The sequence below is a fragment of the Schistocerca nitens genome, chromosome 10 (assembly GCF_023898315.1).
Source record: "Schistocerca nitens isolate TAMUIC-IGC-003100 chromosome 10, iqSchNite1.1, whole genome shotgun sequence".
Classification (NCBI taxonomy): Eukaryota; Metazoa; Arthropoda; class Insecta; order Orthoptera; family Acrididae; genus Schistocerca; species Schistocerca nitens.
Window position 1 is genome coordinate 116,430,358 of NC_064623.1, and position 22,053 is coordinate 116,452,410.

Consider the following 22,053-nt stretch of genomic DNA (forward strand, 5'->3'; position numbering starts at 1 on the left):
CCTTGCATCTCAATGACCTTCAGTCTTGTTCACACACCAATTACTACATGTGTCCCTCTTTATCACTTAATACCCAGGTAAAGAGGTGTGAGCTGACAATGTTTCTCGAAGAAACTACCAGCTCTTCTTGCCCTCGCATTGTTCTGACAATGCATGGCCTTTGTTCACCCCTGTTGGCAATAGTCTAATGTATTCCATGCATCAGCTTACTACAATCTTCCCAACTTGTTACCAGACTATGTCCGTGTCTCAGGCATGCAATATCACCTTAGCAGACAGCAGCCTTTTACTGAACATCACTTCTACTATTAAATTTTCAGCTAATTTGCTTTATACCCATAATGTTGGTCTTAAGCCATTCCTGCTGTACCTGCCTGAAGTATCAGTACCCTTACCCTACCTGACATTATCCAACACATCTCAAAGCCACCTCTTACAGCCCATAAATGGACTCCTAGTCAAGGAACATGGACAAATTACTCTTGACCATGCTACCATGCACATTGCTGAATGGTACGCTCAGAATTATTCCAATCGGGTGGTCGTTCCAAGGGTTATGTCTGTGCCTGCATCTCTACTAATCATTACAATTATTGTATGGATTTTGAATAAATATGGCTACTGTAAGTCCGTGGGCCACCACCACAGGTTGTACCAGAACCCCCAGCCAAATGGTGAATACCATTGGTAACTTCTGATGAGTCACATCACTTCACAGGCATAGCCCTCCCAATAGCTTTCTATAACTATCTATTTAAGTTACAAGCAAATTTATGAAAGACAGGTTACGGGCAAGTAGTTTTCAGATACCATGAGTAAAAGTAAACTATTTGCAATGAAAATAATAATACTTCATTTTTTTAATTGCCAATTACACCTCTTACAGACCTGTTTTGTATTCATATTGTTGAATTACCCCTGTTTATTCTGAGTCTGTTGAGCCCCTATTGACATGATTCCTGCCTGTGAGTGTTGCAGTCGCAGTACTTGATATCCTCTCATTCGGCCAGTCGACCCTCTATCCATTTTGACTCCGGGGACGTATTACAGTGCCTGGATGACAACGCTTCCAGCCGAGCCAGTCAGCACCACGGTGCCTACCAGTGCATTGGCTCCAGGCATGCATTCCACTACCGGCTGCTGCACCGACTCCGATGGCTTTGCAAAGTGTGTAGAAATAAGACATTATATTAACAGAGACTTCCAATTATGAACAACTCAAGTGACACCAATGGATCATGGTACTGTAAAGTAAAAACAAACTTTGTACCCCTCTGCCCTTAGTGCATATTTTACGATCAACTTTCAAAATGAGAATTCAACCCTCCACTAGCTTTAAGGCCCCTTTTTAAATAAGAAACACTAATGTTGGCCATCTTCCATGTACATCAAAAGAAAAACTGTGTGTTTTGGATTGATCATTCAGAGTGATTAGTGTCAACAATTGTAACAATCACACACCCATAACTGCCTCTCATGGAAGGGGGAAGAAATTGTACATGGCAACAAATAACTATAGTAAAAACTTTTACCGTATTTTACTTCCATCATTTTAACTTAGCCTCGGGCAGTGACACGAGCTGTTACATAAACTACTCCACAGTACTCTTGGCTGGGTCCCATGCTTCCTATTGAGGGTGAAATGCTCTTTTCGTACAATGTGCGGTTTACTCCATGGCCATAGCCAATTTACATGAATGGTGTATAACTTAGTGGTAACTTTTAGCAATAAAGTCCACCTTTTCCATGAATCCTGGCATTTATCAATTTCTGTAGAGGGAAAACACCCCAGATGCCCACCTGCTACCATCCTGACATGCACATTAAATGCAAGCCGTGAACTGCGCATCTTTAGCTCTCCATCTTAGGATCCATTGACAGAAGTGTAATCTGCCATTGAGGTCTTGTGGCTTGACAGCTTGCATAGAGTGCTCATGGAGAATTAAACACTTGCACACTTGTCTCAGGATCTTTTTCTTTTCATTGTAACACTTGTTCCCCTTTATCTGGTTTACAAACTGCAGGGATTCTACTGCAATCCCTTATCCTACTTGCAAATGATCACTTGTCTGTAAGTTGCTGGAAGAGACCGCTGAATACTTTTCCACACACAATGGAAAACTGAAGAGGTCACTTGAGGCATACAAAATATACCTGTCAGTTGACACAATTAGATAAACTGTAGCATTATACCATGACTGCTTTTTTGTCTGCCTTATCCCATATGGAATAATAGAACTCCATTCCTCTGTTAATGTTGTTCGCACTCCACAGAATCACTAATCTTATTCTAATTCCAACAGACACCAATCTAAGCCGATTTAGGAGACAGTTTTAAGTGCTACTGTCTGACAACAGCATTACAATCAGAGCCCAAACAAGAAGACCTTACAGACTGATCTGCTCTCTTTGATTTTCTTCATACTTACAGTCTGTAATGAAATGCCTACAGCAGTACAGTAAAAATCTCAAAGAAACTCTAAAAACTGCAATTGACAATTAGAAGATTGCTGAGGTATGTACGAAACATTTGTTATGTTTTAATGCTGTCATTGCAAGTCGAGTGCATACCATGAAATTCTAGTAATCGTAAGTTTCCTGGTTAGAATCTCATTATTTGCACCTTTATTTATTATTACTTGCATTTCACTTTTATTAACAAATATGTTATTTTTATTAAAAGTATGAGCCAGTATTTGATAACCAACATTTCTACTTAGTACTAAATATGAAATCTGAAAACAAGTAAAAATAAATTGGGATTTAATCCAGCAACTCCATGACTGCTAGGCTTCTACATACAGACTGAGTTACTGCTAATTATATTAACTGATGATAAAAATTTTGTACTTAATAGCACTCTGAACTTTTCTCATCTTTAAAGATGAATAACCAAGTTGTTTGTGTGTATTCTGTTATACTGCATTAGGAAACTGATGCCCAGGCAATAACCTTGAAATCCTCCAAGTATGAAGAAGAGCCAGGATGTGAGGTCGCCTTGTACGAATAAAGACAGACACAACAGTAAGAAATGAGCAATTAATACCAGCAAAAAGATAGTCTGCACCACTGAATACTGCCCACTCCAGAGATAAGCAAAATGGCCCATACTTCAAGTACTTATTTCCAGACATAAGTTTATAGGACATTTTATTTCTAGTATTGACAGCACTATCTGTCATACAAATATGAGAACTTTTTAAACACACTGCATACCTCTTTATAAGAAGTATAATGCACTGAGGGATGCACCTTTTTGTTACTAAGATTCTCTATACACTAGACTACATTAGCATGAAGGGTGACAAGCAAATTTAACATTCTACAGACAGCTATATTTGGAATCACAAATGATGGCGGGGTACTTTAGGCTCATTCCACGTACCTACATCACATGTTCTACAACAGCCAATGAGCATTCAGTAGTGTTCTGAGCTGTCTGCTGTGTGAATATCATAGCCAATGTGAGTATTAAATGTGATTATAGTAAATTATTAACTGAATTTTTAATCCATTTCTTCCGAGTTGTCTTAAGTGGTGGTGGTGGTGGTGGTAGTAGTAGTAGTAGTAAGCGAGAAATTCTACTTAAGCAGTGAGGGATGCAATCTGCAAGATACAGGCTTTCGTCAAGCACAAAGCACATGTACACAGGTAATGCAACTGTTATTTGGAACAGGCAACAATATAATCCCCATCCTTGCTACGGCCTGCATGAACCGCCATTCTTTGTGAATCGGACTATACATGATATATAGCTTGACCTTCCTCTGCTGCACATGGCTGTCAGCAACACACCAGTGGTGGACAGGCCACGGGAAACACGACTCACCTCAAAGTCATCCTCACTCACTGCATCCTCGTCTTCCTCGTCGTCGTCCTCAATACTGGGAGCGCTAGGGCTCAGAAAGTCTTCTGAAGATGAACACTCCTGGAACAGTTTTAAAAATGCTTCATAAGACAAGAGGTAAAACAAAGTTAATGCAGTGCAGTCAAGTGAAATCGTGTGATACTGAGTGAATTAGATGAGGAAATAGTGCACCAAAAGTAGTTGATGGCTTATGCAATTTGGCCAGAAGAGTAACTAATGATGGCTGAAGAAAACAGTACATAAAATGTAGACCGGCTACAGCGAGAAAAATATTTCTGATACAGAGGAATTTGCAGATATCTGATATCAAGTTAAGCATTAGGAAATCTTTGCCGAGGGTATTTATCTGGAGTGTAATCTTGTACAGAAGTCAAATGTGTACAATAATCAGTTCAGGCAAGTAGATAATAGATGTTTTTAGATGTATTGTTACAGAAGAATGCTGAAGATTAGATGGGTGGATCGAATAATGAGCGAGGAGGTACTGAATTAAGGAAAAAAGAAATTTATAGCAAAATTTCAGTAAAAGAAGGGAGTGGTTGATAGGACACATCTTGTGGCATCAAGCAGTCACTACTTTGGTTGCGAAGGGAAGTGCTAGGGGTAAAAGTTGCAGAGGGAGAGACAGGCATTAATACATTAAGCAGGCTGAAAGCAATGCTGTTACGCAGATATGAAGAGGGTTGTAAAGGACAGAATAGCATGGAGAGCTACATAAAACTGAAGACCACAACACACAAGGCAAGAGAGAGACTACAACAAACTTTCAGACAAAATCACAGAGAAATACTCTGTCCACTTTCTTTCTTTCACATCTAATCAAACGCGTTGACCGAAGTGATTACAGCTAAATGCATGGTATTCTGAAACATTATATAGAACATTTGTAATGCACAGGTACATGTAGGCATTATAATCAGTCCAGCAGATAATGTCCTTGTTCAATTGCATCAAATGTCAACAACTCCAGCTGGTTTAACACCGAGTCACATGGTTGGGGATGATGGAATGTACGTCATAGGAAATGGTGGTGTCTCCACAAGAGAGAAAACATAAACTCTGTATCATGTTGCTCAGAGCATTACGAAACAGTGAAAGTGAGTGTATGGAAGGCTGTCCATCTTACAAAAGGAAGATTAGGTTTCGATGTCATGTTGACATAGAGGTGGTCAGTACTCAAGTCTTCTAAAAAATCAGAACATAGTATTTACATCAAAAAACTTGCAACACTGCTACAATTTGTTAATGGCCAAAGCAAAATAAATAATGGATATTCTTGACAAAGGTTGTGTGGTAATTTTTGCACATTGCGGAGAACTGAAGGAACAGGAAAACTATGGTACAAACCTTTCAAAATGTATGAAAATTTTGTGTAAATAAATAATGGAAAATCCAGAATGGAATGCAACAATATTATGAGAAAGAAAGTTGCTACTCACCATATAGCGGAGATGCTGAGTCGCACATAGGCACAACAAAAAGACTCTCACAATTATAGGTTTCAGCCATGAACCACTGCAGTGTGGTTTCAGTTGCCTAAGACTGCAGTCATGTTTGTGAGTGCCTATTGTTGACGAAGGCCTTAACTGCCAAAAGCTATAATTGTGAGAGTCTTTTTGTTGTGCCTATCGGTGACTCAAAATTTCTGCTATATGGTGAGTAGCAACTTCCTTCTCATAATATTACAACACAAAATCAGTTATTTTTAATGACAAAGTGTGATATCGGCAGTTCCCTTGAAACATAGTGAAATTTGATATTTTCTTTATTTCTGTGAAAAAATGTTGAACATCTGAGAGCAGAAGTTCACCAATATTGTAAACTGATAGTTGTTAAATGTTCATACTGAACTCAGTTAATCATCATCATCATCATCATCATCATGAGGCTAAGGTTTGCATACAACCTTAAAATGACTGATGCTCTCTATTTGACTTCACTTGAAAACAGCCTGCTTTCAACATTCCATTAACAGTTTTACTCAACTATGTATTGGCAGTTTTGCACCTCAAATTGTACCCAAACAATAATGTTATTGGAGAGATCTTTAATGTGCAGCATCAATTCAACTGTTTATTTTTGTAGAGCACCACCAAATATCATGCTTAAGCTACATAAATACAGAGATCACCTTGGAACCTGTTCAATTTCCTTCTTCTAACATTCAATCACAAGCATAATATACACAAGAATGGAAAAGAAAATTACGAGGCTCTGTTAGATGACATTGAGTTGGTTTTCAGAAAGGTACAGGTACCAGAGTGGCAATTCTGAAGTTACGCTTGATAATGGAAGCAAGACTTTAAATAAAACCAAGATGTGTTCAAAGTATCTGATGAGCTATAGGAAGTATTTAGCAATGGTGCAAGATGCTCCCAGGACAACAAATGTAAACCAATGGGAAAGATACAAAATACACAATATGTACAAAAACCAAGAAGGAAAAACAAGAATGGAAAGCCAAGAATGTTAAAAAAAAAGTTGTAAGACAGGAGGTATACCACTATTATTCAATCTACACACTGAAGAAGCAATGATGGAAATGTTCATGAGTGGGATTAAAATCTATGTAAAAGGATGACACCAATAAGATCTACTGATGACATTGCTAGTCTTAGTGAAAGTTTAGAGGAACAACAGGATTTGTTGAATGGAATGAAGAGTCAAGAACAGTCCAGAACGCACTACAGAGTAACAGTAAACCTAAGAAGGAGAAGCAGAAATGAGATTATAAGTTAACTTTATATTAAAATTAGTTATGAAGAAGTAGATGATGTCAAGGAATTCTGCTATCTTGAAAGGAAAATAATCCCATGACAGACAACACAAGGACATAAAAAGTATATTAGCACTGCTGAAGAGGGCAGCAGTGGCCAAAAGGTGTCTTCTATATTAACATCAGCCTTAATTTGAGGAAGAAAGTTCTGAGAATATATGTTTGGAGCACAGCATTGTAGGGAAGTGAATCGTGGACCATGACAAAACAAGAAAAGGAGAAAATCGAGGTATTTGCGAATTGGTGCTGTAGAGACATGTTGAAAACTAGCTCGACTGATAAGACAAGAAATGAGGAGGTTCTCCCCAGAAACACTGAGGAAAGGAATACATGGAGAACACTGAGACAAGATGACAGAATGTGTGTTAAGGAATCAGGGAATAACTTCCGTAGTACTAGAGGAAGCTGCAAAAGGTAAAAACTGTGGGGGATGTCAGAGACTGGACTATATCCAACAAATATTCAAGACATTTTCTACAAGTACTTCTCTGAGGAAAAATATTAGCACACGAAAGGAAGTTGTGGCAGGCTCGTCAAACCAGTCAGGTGACTGATAACAACAAACATTATACAAACATAACAGTCATCATAGTAATCACATATTATAAGTTAACTTTATATTAAAATTAGTTATGAAGAAGTAGATGATGTCAAGGAATTCATAATCCCATGACAGACAACACAAGGACATAAAAAGTATATTAGCACTGCTGAAGAGGGCAGCAGTGGCCAAAAGGTGTCTTCTATATTAACATCAGCCTTAATTTGAGGAAGAACTTAAATCATGCTGCATGAGCACCAGTGGCAAGTTGTAACAACAATCAAGTTAAAATCTGAAAGCAGGCTCAGAAGTGAATTCCAACACTTAGCACTGAAAATGTATTTATAGCAAAGCCAGAACAGAACTGAATTTCTGGACTGAGAATGTAACTATTCACACAAACATCAAATATTCCAGAACATACAAATATTACAGGCATAAGAAATTTCAGCAATCTTCCAAAACTGATAAATTCCAAATGACAAGAAATTGTGGGCAGTCAGGTTAGAACAAGTGACCCACATCATGGCAGTCATCGGTACTAACCGCTAGGCCACACCAGACACAGCACATCTCATGACAGTACGATAACTTTTTATGGAATCACATTCCTTGCCTTTGCCAACTATCAAATTGTCACTTTTCAACTGAATGTAGATCTCAACTTACATTACAGATCAATCTGTCACCACTAACTTCTTTCATGAAATAGTAAAAATAATACCGAATAAAAATTTTCAGTGTTCTTTAGTACCACCCAATAACACGTTTATATCATGTGACATCTTCTACACTGTGACAGGCTGACAGAAGCAAATAGAGCGGCCACCATGTTGATTTTGATGTTTGTAAGGCTGAAGTGCCATAATTTGTGTTTTTTTATATTTATATCGGCATACTGCATAAATATAGATTAATCGATGCTGCACATTAAAAATCTCATCTAAATGCAACATGCCTCATACAGTTTGTTGTTGTGGGATGGAGTTTCACACCTGTTGCACTTGATCAGCCAATACAGGGATGTTTAATGCTGTTTGTGGATGATGCTGAAGTTGGTATCCAATGATATCCTATGTGTGCTTGACTGGAGACAGACAGGACAACACAACATGTTGACACACGGTAGAGTATGTTGGGTTACAATAGCAGTATGCGGACAAGCGTCATCTTATTGGAAAACCCCACTAGAATCCTGATCATGCATGGCAACACAACCAGTCATATCATCAGACTGATGTACAAAATTGCAGTCAGGATGTGTGGAATATCCACAAGAGTGCTCCAGCTGTCATATCAAACTGCACCCCAGACCATAACTCCAAGTGTAGGTCCAGCGTGTCTAGCACACAGACAGGTTGGTTGCAAGCCCTCAAATCGCCACCTCCTAACCAACACACAGCCATCATTTGCACCGAGGCAGAACCAGTTTCCATCAGAAAACCCAACCAATGTTCACCCTGCCCTCTAACAAGCTCTCACTTGACACCACTGAAGTCGCAAATGACAGTGGTTTGGGGTCAGTGGAATGCACGCCTGTACCTCGGGGCTGTCCTTGAAGTAACCAGTTTGTAATAGTTTGTTGTGTGACAATTGTTGCTCAAATATCTGCTGCAGATCAGTATGATGGACCAGAGCCATATGTCAAACACGATTGTCTTTCCTCTTCATAGTGCCATGTGGCCATCTGGAGCCTAGCCTTCTTGCATCAGTAAATTCTCATGACCAGCACTGCTGCAATCATGACAGTGACTACATTAATGACAAGTCTTCCCACAATATTGCAGAAGGAACATCCAGCTTCTCGTAGCCCTATTGCACAACCTCATTCAAACTCAGTGAGATGTTGATAATGGTGTCTTCGCCACCTTAAAGGTATTCTTGCCTTACGTCAACTCACCATGTCCAATCAATATCTACATCTATACTCAGTAAAGCACCATGAGGTGTATGGTAGAGGATACACACCATTGTACCAGTCATTAGAGTTCCTTCCTGTTCCATTCACTAATGGAGTGTGGGAAGAATGATTGACTGAACGTCTCTGTGAATGCAGTAATTATTCTAATCTTATCCCCATGATCCTAAGGGAGCGATACATTGGTGGTTCTAGCATATTCCTAGAGTTACCATTTTCCCATTTCTTGAAATTTTGTTAATGGACTTTCACAGGATAGTTATGTTTATCTTCAAGAATCTTCCAGTTCAGTTCCTTCAGTACCTCTGTTACAGTCTCCCACAGATTAAACAAACCTGTCACCATTTGTGCTGCCCTTCTCTGTATATGTTCAATATCCCCTGTTAGTCCTATCTGGTATGGGTCCCACACACTTGCGCAGTATTCTAGAACCAGCCGCACAAGTGATTTGTAAGCAATCTCTTTTGTAGACTGATTGGACTTCCTCGATATTCTACCAATAAACCAAAGTCTGTGTTACCCACAACTGAACCTATGTGATCATTCCAGTTCATATCCTTACAAAGTGTTACACCCATGTATTTGTATGAGTTGCCCAATTCCAACAGTGACTCACTGATATTACAGTTGTAGGATCTATGTATTTTACATTCCTGAACATTTAAACAAAGTTGACAATCTTTACACCACTTTGAAATCTTATCAAGATTCGAACGAATATTTATGCGGTTTCTTTTAGACAGTACTTCATTATAGATAACTGCATCCTCATAGTGGCGCTACCAGCACCTCTATCACATGAGTGGCACGAAATATGAAGAGACTTATTTCAGATTTGGAAACACGCGTAACAACTTTTGTTTATGTCACAAAATTCCTCTTTGGTGCTGCAATTTTGTTTCCATCAGTGTACTCTATAAGTCTGAAAATAGCTGATCCACTTTCTGATACAGCCAACACAATTGTTATTTCTCTTCACTTAAATATTACAGACAGTTTCATGCTCAGTCTAATATTTCTGCTTCTCCTTCATTGCAAAGTAAGTCCATATTAAACGAATGTTCTGAAAACAAGATGTAACTTGACAACCCAAGCACATTTCAAAACATGCTGCATTTACATGGGAGCAAAAACTGATTGCAGAATTGGAAAACCAGTAACTAGAAGCAGTATTGGGAAATTAGTTTACGAAATCTGGTTTTGGGAGCCCTTTCCAAACAGATTGGCAGAGCCCAGTGCAGCTGTCACTGATTTTCTAAAACTACAAATATATCACAAAGATAGGGGTACCAACCAATGAATACAGGAATCAATACATGAAACTACAAATTGCCTTAAATACCATATGAACTACTGCATAGTGGGTACATGGACAAGAGAAAAATTCTTGGATTTTCCAGTTACAAATACATTTTTCCCCAATGTGAAAATACACTATAATCCAAGTGAAAGCACCTTTTTTGTGTGTTAAGGGGTAAGATACTGTCTCTCTAAGCTGTAAAATTTATCAATCCTTTAATTGGTAAAGATTTTATACACCAGTATTAAATTTTCCAGCACTTTAGGAAATAAAACCCAGCAAAAAACAAGGCGTTTTGGAAAGATCTTTGATCCATGGAAACATGTAAACTCCACATTTTTGTATTATGAAAGTATAAATATGAATTCCACCAAATACAGCATGGTAGCTTCAGCACCACTGAAATCAAGATTGCGATGCACTTTTGTCAGCCAATTATAGCTCACGTCATGTGATATCGCCAGCCAATGACAGCAGATATTCAGACCATAGGACACATGATACAGCCAGCCAATGTTGTTGTTATTGTTGCTGTGGACTTCAGTCTAGAGACTGGTTTGATGCAGCTCTCCGTGCTACTCAATCCTGTGCAAGCCTCTTCATCCTCGAGTCACTCTGTAACCTGGAGTCCTTGTTAACCTGCTTAGTTTATTCATCACTTGGTCTCCCTCTATGATTTTTACCGTCCACACTTCCCACCAATACTAAACTGGTGATCCCTTAATGCCTCAGAACGTGTCCTAACAACCAATCTCTTCTTCTAGCCGGGCTGCACCACAAATTACTCACCAATTCTGTTCAGTACCTCCTCATTAGTTATGTCATCTATCCATCTAACCTTCAGCATTCCTCTGTACCATCACATTTCTATACCTTCTGTTCTGTTCTGTTCTTGCCTAAACTATTTATAGTCTATGTTTAATTGCTATATGTAGCTACACTCCATACAAATACTTTCAGAAAAGACTTCCTGACAATTCTACACTCAATGTTAACAAATTTTCCTTCTTCAGAAACACTTTCCTTGCCATTGCCAGTCTACATTTTATATCCTCTCTACTCTGACCATCATCAGTTATTTTGCTTCCCAAATAGCAAAACTCATCTACTACTTTAAATGTCTCATTTGGTAATCTACATTCCATTATTCTTGTTTTGCTTTTGTTGATGTTCATCTTATATCCTCCTTTCAGGTTTGCCTTTCCTTAACCTATCTTCTAAGATAAATCATAGTGTCAGTATTGCCTTAAGTGTTCCAACATTTCTACGGGATCCAAACTGATCATCTCCAAGGTTTACTTCCACGTTTTTCCATATTGAACTAATAGTTTGGTAATTTTCACACCTGTCAACACCTGCTTTCTTTGGGACTGGAATTGTTATATTCTTCTTGAAGTCTGAGGGTATTTCAACTGTCTCATACATCTTGCTACCAGATGGGAGGGTTTTGTGATGACTGGCTCTCTCAAGGCTATCAGTAGTTTTAATGCAATGTTGTCTATTTCCGGAGCCTTGTTTCAACTTAAGTGTTTCAGTGCTGTGTCAATTTCTTCATGCAGTATCATATCTCCCATTTCATCTTCATCTATGTCCTCTTCCATTTGCATAATATTGCCTTCAAGAATGTTGCCCTTGTACAGACCCTCTATGTAATCCTTCCACCTTTCTACTTTCCCTTAGTTGCTTAAGACTGGTTTTCCATATGAGCTCTTGATATTCATACACGTGGTTCTCTTTTGCCAATAGCAACATAAATTAAGTATCGTGAACATGAAACAGGAAGAGTTAACAGTTTAAACTGATATACACACAGCATAGCTACAACAAAAGCTAAGTTTTCATATTTGATACTGGTCAATTTTAGCATGTGTTACCCTTTAAGATACGCCTCTAAAATTTTAAATAATGACATAAATAGCTTGTCTTTTAGGCAAGATTTTTTTTAAATGGCTGCTGCTCAAAGAGTTGAGTTTTGAATGAGAATCAAATGCTCCATGAGAGAAGAAATTCAGCACACATCCTCACAACTAACATAATTCATCTTGCATAAGAGGAAATATACTTTGAAAGTAAAGCTTCTCAAACCACCATTTGCAATATTTTCCTATGAGCTTTCAGAAATGTAAACAGTTGTGGTGTCATGCTCATTGAAAGCATTTTGTTGTTACATAGTATTGCATAGTCTTCGTCCTAAGGCCTTTGACATACTTTGGTGTCAGCAGACACCTGTCTGTGCACTGTGCATGTTGTTGTAAATGACACATTTTCTTTGCAACTAGAGTTTTATTTTGGTGTCCGCCTCTCATTTACATTTTATTGCTGCAGTATTATACTGCAGTAGTAGGTTAAATTAAAATTCTTTGTTAGTGACAGTTCTTCCCAGTTAAAATTATAAAACTTAACTGAAAAATGAAAAACACCCAGTATAAAAAATTCCCAGGTTTTCACCAAATTTTTCCTGGATGAAAAAATCCACAATTTTCCCAGATTTCCCAGTTGTCTCAGGGCATATACACCCTGCACTAATGTGCATGAAACAATTCAACACATGTAGGAATCCTAATGTGTTACAGAGAGGGCTGAATTTATGCGATTATGACAGAGGTGACAAAGGCAGGCAGTTGCTGTGATTGCCTCCCACAAGGCTGAAGCTGTCATTTAATGGCAAATACCACAACCTACTCCTGCATGGCAAGTGAAAATGGTGGCACCTATATGCAAGTGACATTACTATCTTCTACTCAAAGTAATGGACAGGCAAAATGTATTCTGGCTCAAGGCAGCAAGTGACAAGAGTGGAGTGTGAACATATTGGAGTCATTTAGCTGCAACCAATGGTCAGAAGAGAAGCTGGCAAAAAGTGAGACTGGAGTGGTTGCAATTCACAATTTTATGACCTCAGAGTGTCTACTCATAATGACCTTCTGGTCCCAAAAAAATAGGGCCAGTACCAACTACTGAAAGGAGCAGTAGCTAAAAAGTACATGCTATGACTTGGCTACAACAGTTAAAACAGTCGCCTTTGTATCATTGCATCTCCTCAAGGAAGGAGAAAGAAGTCATTTAAATTTTTATCTGAATTTAACAGTTGCTGTCATCTTGATGAAATAACTGTATTACAGTTTCTTTTCTCTTTAAATTTTCAATAAGGAAATAATCTGCATTTAAACGTTAGCGAAACTTGGAATACAGGAAATAATGCAAGTTAGTTATTAGGTCCGGCTCCATAATCTAAACTGTATGTATGACACAATAACTATTCTGGGTCTCCTTCTCAGTTGGAGGCCACATGTCAATGCACATGCACATGTGCTGACACTTGGAGAGACTGGCTATGGTCATTGTGTTACAGGGAAAAATGACTCTCCTCTCAACTGCCCTGGCTAAATTTCTTCTCCTCATCTTCATCATGCTCACATGAGGAAATCTTTTTTAAGGTAACATTCACCAAACATTTCAAAGAAAATGCCCCCATGAGGTCATAGGGTACACCAAACTAACAATCAAAGTTATAGAGAAATAATTATCCAATCTCATTTGGTTTCAGTCTAACAAGTGGTTTTTAGGAAGAGATATAGCTAGGAATGTGGTACTTACAAACATCATACAGAACATTTATACTGTGCATTAGGATAAAGTGCCATCATACTAGCACGTAGGAATGCAATTTAGATGTGCCCAAGTCCTGCACACTTCGAGAAAATCCAGGCTCTCAAGTAATTAATCAATAATACCAAGAAATTAAAAGGATTGTTCTGGAGGTACTAGCAACTGAGAGAAAGAGTGCAGAAAAACAAATTCCTCCATGACACATCAAAAATACACTATGTGATCAAAAGTATCCGAACACCTGGCTAAAAATGATTTACATGTCTGTGGCACCCTCCATTGGTAATGCTGCAATTCAATACAGTGTTCGCCCACCCTTAGTCTTGATGACAGCTTCCACTGTCACAGGCTACATTCAATCAGGTGCTGGAAGGTTTCTTGGGGAATGGCAGTCCATTCTTCACGAAGTACTGCATTGAGGAGAGGTATCAACGTCAGTCGGTGAGGCCGGACATGAAGTCAGTGGTCCGAAACATCCCAAAGGGGTTCTATAGGATTCAGGTCAAGACTCTATGCAGGCCACTCTATTACAGGGATGTTACTGTTGTGTAACCACTCTGCCACAGGCCGTGCTTTATGAACAGGAGCTCAATCATGTTGAAAGATACAATCGCCATCCCCGAATTGCTCTTCAACAGTGGGAAGCAAGAAGGTGCTTAAAACATCACTGTAGGCCTGTGCTGTGATAGTGCCATGCAAAAGAACAAGAGGTCCAAGCCCCCTTGATGTAAAACATGACCACACCATAACATCACTGCCTCCGAATTTTACTGTTGGCACTACCCACGCTGACAGATGGTGTTTACTGGGCATTCCCCATACCCACACATTGCCATCGGATTGCCACATTGTGTACCATGATTCATCACTCCATACTTTTTTTCCACTGTTCAATCGTCCAATGTTTACACTCCTTACACCAAGCGAGGTGTAGTTTGTCATATATCGGTGTAATGTGTGGCTCATGAGCAGCCGCTTGACCATGAAATCCAATTTTTCTCACCTCCCACCTAACTGTCATAGTACTTGAAGTGGATCCTGATGCAGTTTGGAATTCCTGTGTGATGTGTCTATTACACATTATGACCCTCTTCAACTGTAGCGGTCTCTGTCAGTCAACAGATGAGGTCAGCCTGTACACTTTTGTGCTGTATGTGTACCTTCATGTTTCCACTTCACTATCACATCAGAAACAGTGGACCTAGGGATGTTTAGGAGTGTGGAAATGTTGTGCACAGACATATGACACAATTGGCACCCCATCAATTGACCACTTTTAAAGTCTGTGAGTTCCATGGAGAACCCCATTCTCCTCTCAGGATGTCTAATGACTACTGAGGTCACTGATTTGGAGTACCTGGCAGTAGGTGGCAGCACAATGCATCTAATATGGTGTGTCCGGATACTTTTGATCACATAGTGTATTATTTGATAGACAGTAGCATTGTTTGGGCTGTGATACATATGGTCTAGGATAATACTATCTTTCAAACAATGGAAAATAATACTATCTTTGGTAGGCGAAAGCATATGCCTTTAGTTTACAGCTGAGCCTTGTTAGAGTTTGATGCCAGATATGAGATGTGCTAGGATCAGTCTTTATGTTTGACAATGCATGTTTCCTGCTGGCCTTTTACATTTGACAGTCCCTAATGGCATAGAAATTTTAAGGTAAAGCATAAAATTATCAGTACTGACAGATGAGACACTTGTAATATGGTTTCACAACAGATAATCTGAATATGTCAAAAATTTATGCCATTAAATACAAACTAACAGAGGATAAATGGAACTCTGCATATCAGTGGAAAGAGTCTCATGATAAATGGAAGGAGTTCCATTCAGTCCTGTTGAGGCGTTGTGACTACTGCTGCTCTATCAGAGAAATCTAGAAGAAAAACATTGCCAAAATGGCATTAATACTACATTGAATCTCCCACCAAGTTTGATTAGGGTCAGGCACAGTATACACTGCTGCTGAAAAACATTAAAAATCAAACCACTAAGCTCCATTATACTGATTCACATCTATGTTATGTAACATCATGGCAAATGGTGGTGTTTTCACAATAGAGAGAATGCCAACATCACATCACACTGCTCAGCCACAATGGTCATAGCACGAGAGGACACTGTCATGGTGATGACTGATTTACTTGAAACAGATAGCACTGGGTGGCACTGTAGTATACAATGTGTTCAGATATATACTTTACAGACTTCTAGAACTTGTAGAAGGGAGTGAGTAGATATTATTTTGAATAGATACCCAAGGCCAGAAATGTACCGTTTCCATGCTACAAAAGTTTGAAAGCATTTTGCTAGGTAGGTTTGCAACAGGGTACTCACCATTGGGGGTGGGGCAGAGGTGCTTACATCAGATTAGCTGATGTCATTTGATGTCTAGCCTATCTCTCTGACTTGGTTTGAGCCACATTCATGTGTCTGTGAGTTTTACAGCAACATGGCTAAGTACAGGTTCACAGAATACACTGACATGCTCCTTGTGTGTGATGAAGCTCACAGTACTGGAAGAGATGCTCATCGCCTTTATCAAGATCACTGTGCACAATGTCCGACTTCATCATTTACCCTTTTAGCCACAATTACGCAATGGCTTCGAGGAAGGGGTACCTTCATCCTCAGCGGGTGGAGCTATGGTGCTCCAAGGAGACACTGCACACCCAAATTGGAAGAGGTTGTATTGCATCATGTTGAAGAGAACTCGTCAATGAGTACACGAACAATTGCTCATGCAACCAGTGTTGCTCCCAGCACAAACTGGAAAGTTGTGGAGGATGACCAACAACTATATCCATACCACCACCAACACTCCATACCACCTCTAACACTCACAGATATGTGAATGATGCTTGAACCATGTGAGAGGTAGGATAGATGGTAAATGACATCAGCCAATCCCATGTAAGCAACCCCCACTATGACTGCCCTGTTGCAAAACCTACCTGGCAAACATGTTTTCAAATGGCTGTAGCACAGAAATGGTACACTATTGTGCATCGGTTCCTATTCAAAACATTCTCGCTCGCCTCTTCAAGAAGTTTGTAACACGGATTTACAAATGCCCTGTTGACCTATGAGGAGAAACAGTGCAATAAACTGGGATAAGACATTTTTATGTGGTGTTTCAGAAGGTCTCTTACAGGTAGGGCCAGTTCAAGGGCATTTTACCCCCAGAAGTAGCCTAATGCTCCTTAAACATTCAAGGAAAACAGGACCGAACACCCAAAGAAGCTAGAAACACATAATTGAGGAGTATCAGTTTTAGGCTTCCACTAAATGTTATTGTCACAGTTAAATGTTTGCTAGTTTTCTTAACAAAAATATTGAAAATCCATCAAAATGGCTGACATTCTAAGAAATGAAAGGTTTACATGGCCAGCAACCCCAAAACTAGAGACAAAGAATGCCGAGTAAGCAAGGCTGTTGCACTCTTGGTTCAAAAGAGAATGTAGAGCTGATGAAAGGAAAAGGTTATTAGAGCTTTTTGTGTCTATGAAAAGATCTACACATTAAGCATACAACAACTACCACTGTCATACGTTAGCACAAGAACTGGCCGAGAACCTGGAAAAATTATGTTCCTATGTAAAACCACTAAGGTTTCCATCCAGTCACTCATTGACCAGTCTGATGCAGGAGTAGAAGATAGTAAAATGAAAGCTGAAGTTTTAACTTTCGAGTTTAAGAAATCATTCACACAAGAGAATCATACAAACACACCACTGTTTGACCATCACAAAGAGTCTTGTATGGACAACATAGCATTCCTGGTGCACAGAAACAACTGAAAGAGTGCAAAACAATTAAATTGCCAGGTTCGGATGGAATCCCAGTCCGGTTTTACAATGAGTACTTTACACCATTGGCCCTTTTCTTAGCTTGCATTTATCTTGCCCAGTGCAATCACCAGTGACTGGGCAGAAAGCACAGGAGACTCCCAAGACTCACATACGTAAGAACAGTAACAGAACATACCAACAGAATTAAAAATCAACAACCCTTACATTGATTTGCTGCAGAATCCCTGAACATATTCTCAGTTTGAACATAATAAATTTTCTTGGGACCGAAGTTATACGTCCATGAATCAGCATTAGTTTTTCAAATACTCATGTGAAACTCAGCTTGCCCTTTTCTCACATGATATATTGGGAACTATGGATGGAGGACAACAGGCAGATTCCCTATTTCTAGACCTCCAAAAAGCATTTGACATTGTCGACTTCAATTTATTGTGAAAATTTTAGGAAAGTGTGATTCATCTGTAAAAGAGACCACATATAGGAAACTAGTGCAAACTATTCCTGAATACTGTTCAAGTGTTTGGGATCCACACCAGTTAGATAGAAGGGAGACATTGAAGTAATTCAGAGACTGGCAGCTAGATTTGTTACCATTAGGTTTGAATAACATGCAGTTATTGCAGAGATGCTTTGGGAAATCAAATTGGAATCTCTGGGGGAGAGGGGGGGGGGAGGCGATGTTCTTTTTAAGGAATACTATTGAGAAAATTTAGATTGATTGATTGATTGAGAGAGGTATGGGACCAAACAGCAAGATCATCAGTCCCGCAGTTCCAAAGTGAGCTACAGAAGAAAGAGGGTCTGCTAAAAGTGGACAGATCATCAGGGGAGTCAAATTACAAAATAATGAACATTAAACAAACACAGTAAAAACATGAAAGATAAAACTAAATCTAAAAACTGCAAAAAAGGGAGGGGGGGGGGGGGGGTCATGGGGTCACAGACTGAGAAGACTGTAAAAGAAGTCCCTACTACAACCACCCCACCCCTGCTCCAAGACTAAAGGAGATCCTTATACCTGGAAATAAAAACTACAACTTTCCTGGAGGAAACCGAGGACCAGGTCAACCATCTGTGGAACTTCTACTAATGTTACATTTCAGGAATTGGGAAGACTATACTTTACATGAAGGGCTGAAAGAAGGTGACATTCCACTAATGTGTGAGATATCGTCAGTCTAACTCCACAACCACATTGTGAGGGTGGGCCATTACGTACAAGGAAACAATGGGTGAGACGGGTATGACCAATGCATAAACGGCATAAAACAGTGGACTCCTTCCAAGAGGAGCAGAAAGAAGAGCACCAAACTGCAGAACACTCCTTGATTGTGCGGAGTTTTTTACTATGAGCAGTGGCACTCCAGATGGCATGCCACTGTTGGGCAAAGAGAGATTTGATGTAGCTCTGAATATCTGCAGCTAGAATCATGAAAGGAAATGGGGGGTAAGTATCTGGTTCTCTAGCCAAATGGTCAGCCAATTCGTTCCCTGGGATACCCACATGGCTTGGGAACTAGAGAGAGACAACTGAACAGGCGACACACTCAGGGGCAGAGAGGTGGTCATGGGCAGCAGAGACCAAAGGATAACGAGAGTAACATCAATTGATAGTCTGCAGGCTGCTCATGGTGTCTGAACAAATTAAAACACTGTGGAGGGAGACCTGAGAAACAAAAAGGAGTGCCCTGGGAATGGCTATAAGCTCTGCTGTGAACACACTGCATGAACCCAGCAATAAATGGTGCTCGAAGCCAGTAGGAGATGTGACAGCATATCCCACTTAATCAATAGTCTTAGAACTATCAGTGTAAAAGATGGTGGCACCCTGGAACTCTACAAGGATGGCACATACAAGTCGCCGGTAACCACCATAGGAGCAACAGAGACCTTAGGACCCTCGTATAGATTGGTCCTATCCATGGTCAAGGCACCACCTAGGGAGGGAGGGGGGGGGAAGGGGGAGAGGGAGAGGGGTGTATGGGAGGAAAGAGACAGGGTGCAGTCCAGTGAGTGGAGATAGAGATCCCAACAGAGGGAAGTGAGACATATGCCAACCAGCAATCCTGCCCATGGGTGGGTGTTAGGGGGGAGACATCCCTCATTGGCAAAGATTACAGGGTACACAGGATGGTCAGGGAATTGGCGAATGGCGATTGTGTAAGAAACAAGGAGTTGGCTCCGTTGGATGTGTAGAGGAGGAATCCCTGCTTCTGTGGGGAGACTATCTACAGGATTAGTGAGAACGGCACCAATCGCCAGACACACCACACAATGATGGACAGGGTCAAGGAGTTTCAAAGTGGAAGGAGGTGGTGAACCATAAACCTAACTACCAGAATCTAGTCTGGACAAGAACAGAGCACGGTAAAGATGGAGCAGACCGGAACGGTCTTCACCCAAAGATGTGTGGACCAGGATGCAGATAGCATTAAGCTTCTGCATAAATGTAATCTTTAGGGGGCGAATGTGGGGGCAAACATGTCAGCTTGTCAGCAAAAAAAGACCCAAGAAACGGGAATGTGCTACAACATCGACAAGCTGGTCACCTAAATAAAGTTCTGGATCGGGGCGTACTGTGGGTCAATGACAAAAATGCATCACCTACGTTTAGGAGGGAGCAAACTGGAAGCCATGGGCAGTGGCCCACGCAGAGGCCTGTCGGATGATGAATTGGAGCTGGCACTCAGCAGACACTGCCGAGTGGGAGCTATACCAGATGCAAAAAAAGTCAATGTACAATGCTGGGGTAACCAGAGGCTCAACAGAGTTCGCAAGCCCATTGATGGGGATGAGGAAGAGCATGACACTTAGCACAGAACTCTGTGGGATACTATTCTCCTGAATCTGAGGGGCATCGAGTGAAGTGCCAACTCGAACCCAGAAGATGGTTCAAATGGCTCTAAGCACTATGGGACTTAACATCTGAGGTTATCAGTCCCGTAGACTTAGAACTACTTAAACCTAACTAACCTAAGGACATCACACACATCCATGCCTGAGGCAGGATTCGAACCTGCGACCACAGCAGCAGTGCGGTTCCAGACTGAAGCGCCTAGAACCGCTCGGCCACAGTGGCTGGCAAACCCAGAAGAGCCAGTAAGATAACAACTCCCAGATAAAAATAGGAAGGGGACCACGGAAGCCCCAGTCATGGAAGGTAACTAAAATGTGATGGCGCCAAGCCATGTCATACACCTTATGTAGGTCAAAGAAGACTACGACAAGGTGCCGGCAGTGAGTAAAACCCTGTCGGATGGTTGATTCCAATTGGAGTAAATGGTCAGTTGGAGATCGCCCTGCCTGGAAGCCACACCAATACGGGGACAAAAGGACCCAAGATTCAAATACCCTACATAATCTGAAGTTGACCATCCTTTCGAGCAGTTGATGAAGTACATTTGTAAGGCTAATGGGGCAGTAACTGCCAAGAGACGTTGGGTTTTTTCCAGGCTTAAGGACAGGGATACTTATACTGTCTCACCAAAGTGACGGAATAGCACCCGTGAGCCAAATGTTGTTGAAGACCTTGAGGAGCTGTTGCCAAGTGTTTAATGATCTAGTTGTGGATGGAATCCGGCCCTGGGGCTGTTTCTCATGAAGAGCTAAGAGCCTGCACCAATTCCCATTCAGTGAAAGATGCATTATAGAGCTCAACGTGGTGCAGGATGAAACAGAGGGGGGGGTCTATTCAACTCTGTGTTTCTGCAGGAGAAAGATAGTAAGGTATGAAGAGGATGACGATGCCATCACAAAGTGAGTCACGAGGTGTTCTGTGAGGACCAATGGATCAGTGCACAGAATTCCTTGGAGGTTGACAACCTGGACAGCTGACTGTTGCTGGTGGCCCAGAAGGCTATGAAGCTTTGACCAAACTTGTTATGATGAGGCATATGTCCCCAGGGAGGAAACAAAGCACCCCCAGCATTCCTTTTTAATCCGCTTAGTAAGGTAATGACCCTTAGCATGGAGATGCTTAAAAGTGAGGAGGTTGGTCTGTGAAGGGTGTCACTTAAATCACTGCAGTGCCCGTCGGCGGTCCTGGATGGCAACTGTGGCATCCTTGGTCCACCACGGTACTGGCTGATGAAGAGGGGGACCTGTGGATAGGGGGCAGCAGTGCCAGCAGCATGAAGAAGAGCGGCAGAGATGCCTTGCATGACTACATCAATGGAATTTGGGAGGGGGGGGGGGGTGTTAAAGTGGACAGCAGA

At 40.6% G+C, this 22,053-nt stretch overlaps 1 protein-coding gene across 13 annotated transcripts in view; it reads right to left on the minus strand.

The window, feature by feature from the left end:
* Positions 1-22,053, minus strand: part of LOC126210598 (zinc finger protein 501-like) — a 129,920-nt gene that overhangs the window by 67,108 nt on the left and 40,759 nt on the right. For all 13 annotated transcript variants that reach the window (XM_049939875.1, XM_049939869.1, XM_049939868.1 and 10 more), the window contains one exon: positions 3,830-3,928. In XM_049939875.1, the coding sequence (XP_049795832.1) occupies positions 3,830-3,928 (99 nt within the window). The remainder of the gene's footprint in view (positions 1-3,829; positions 3,929-22,053) is intronic.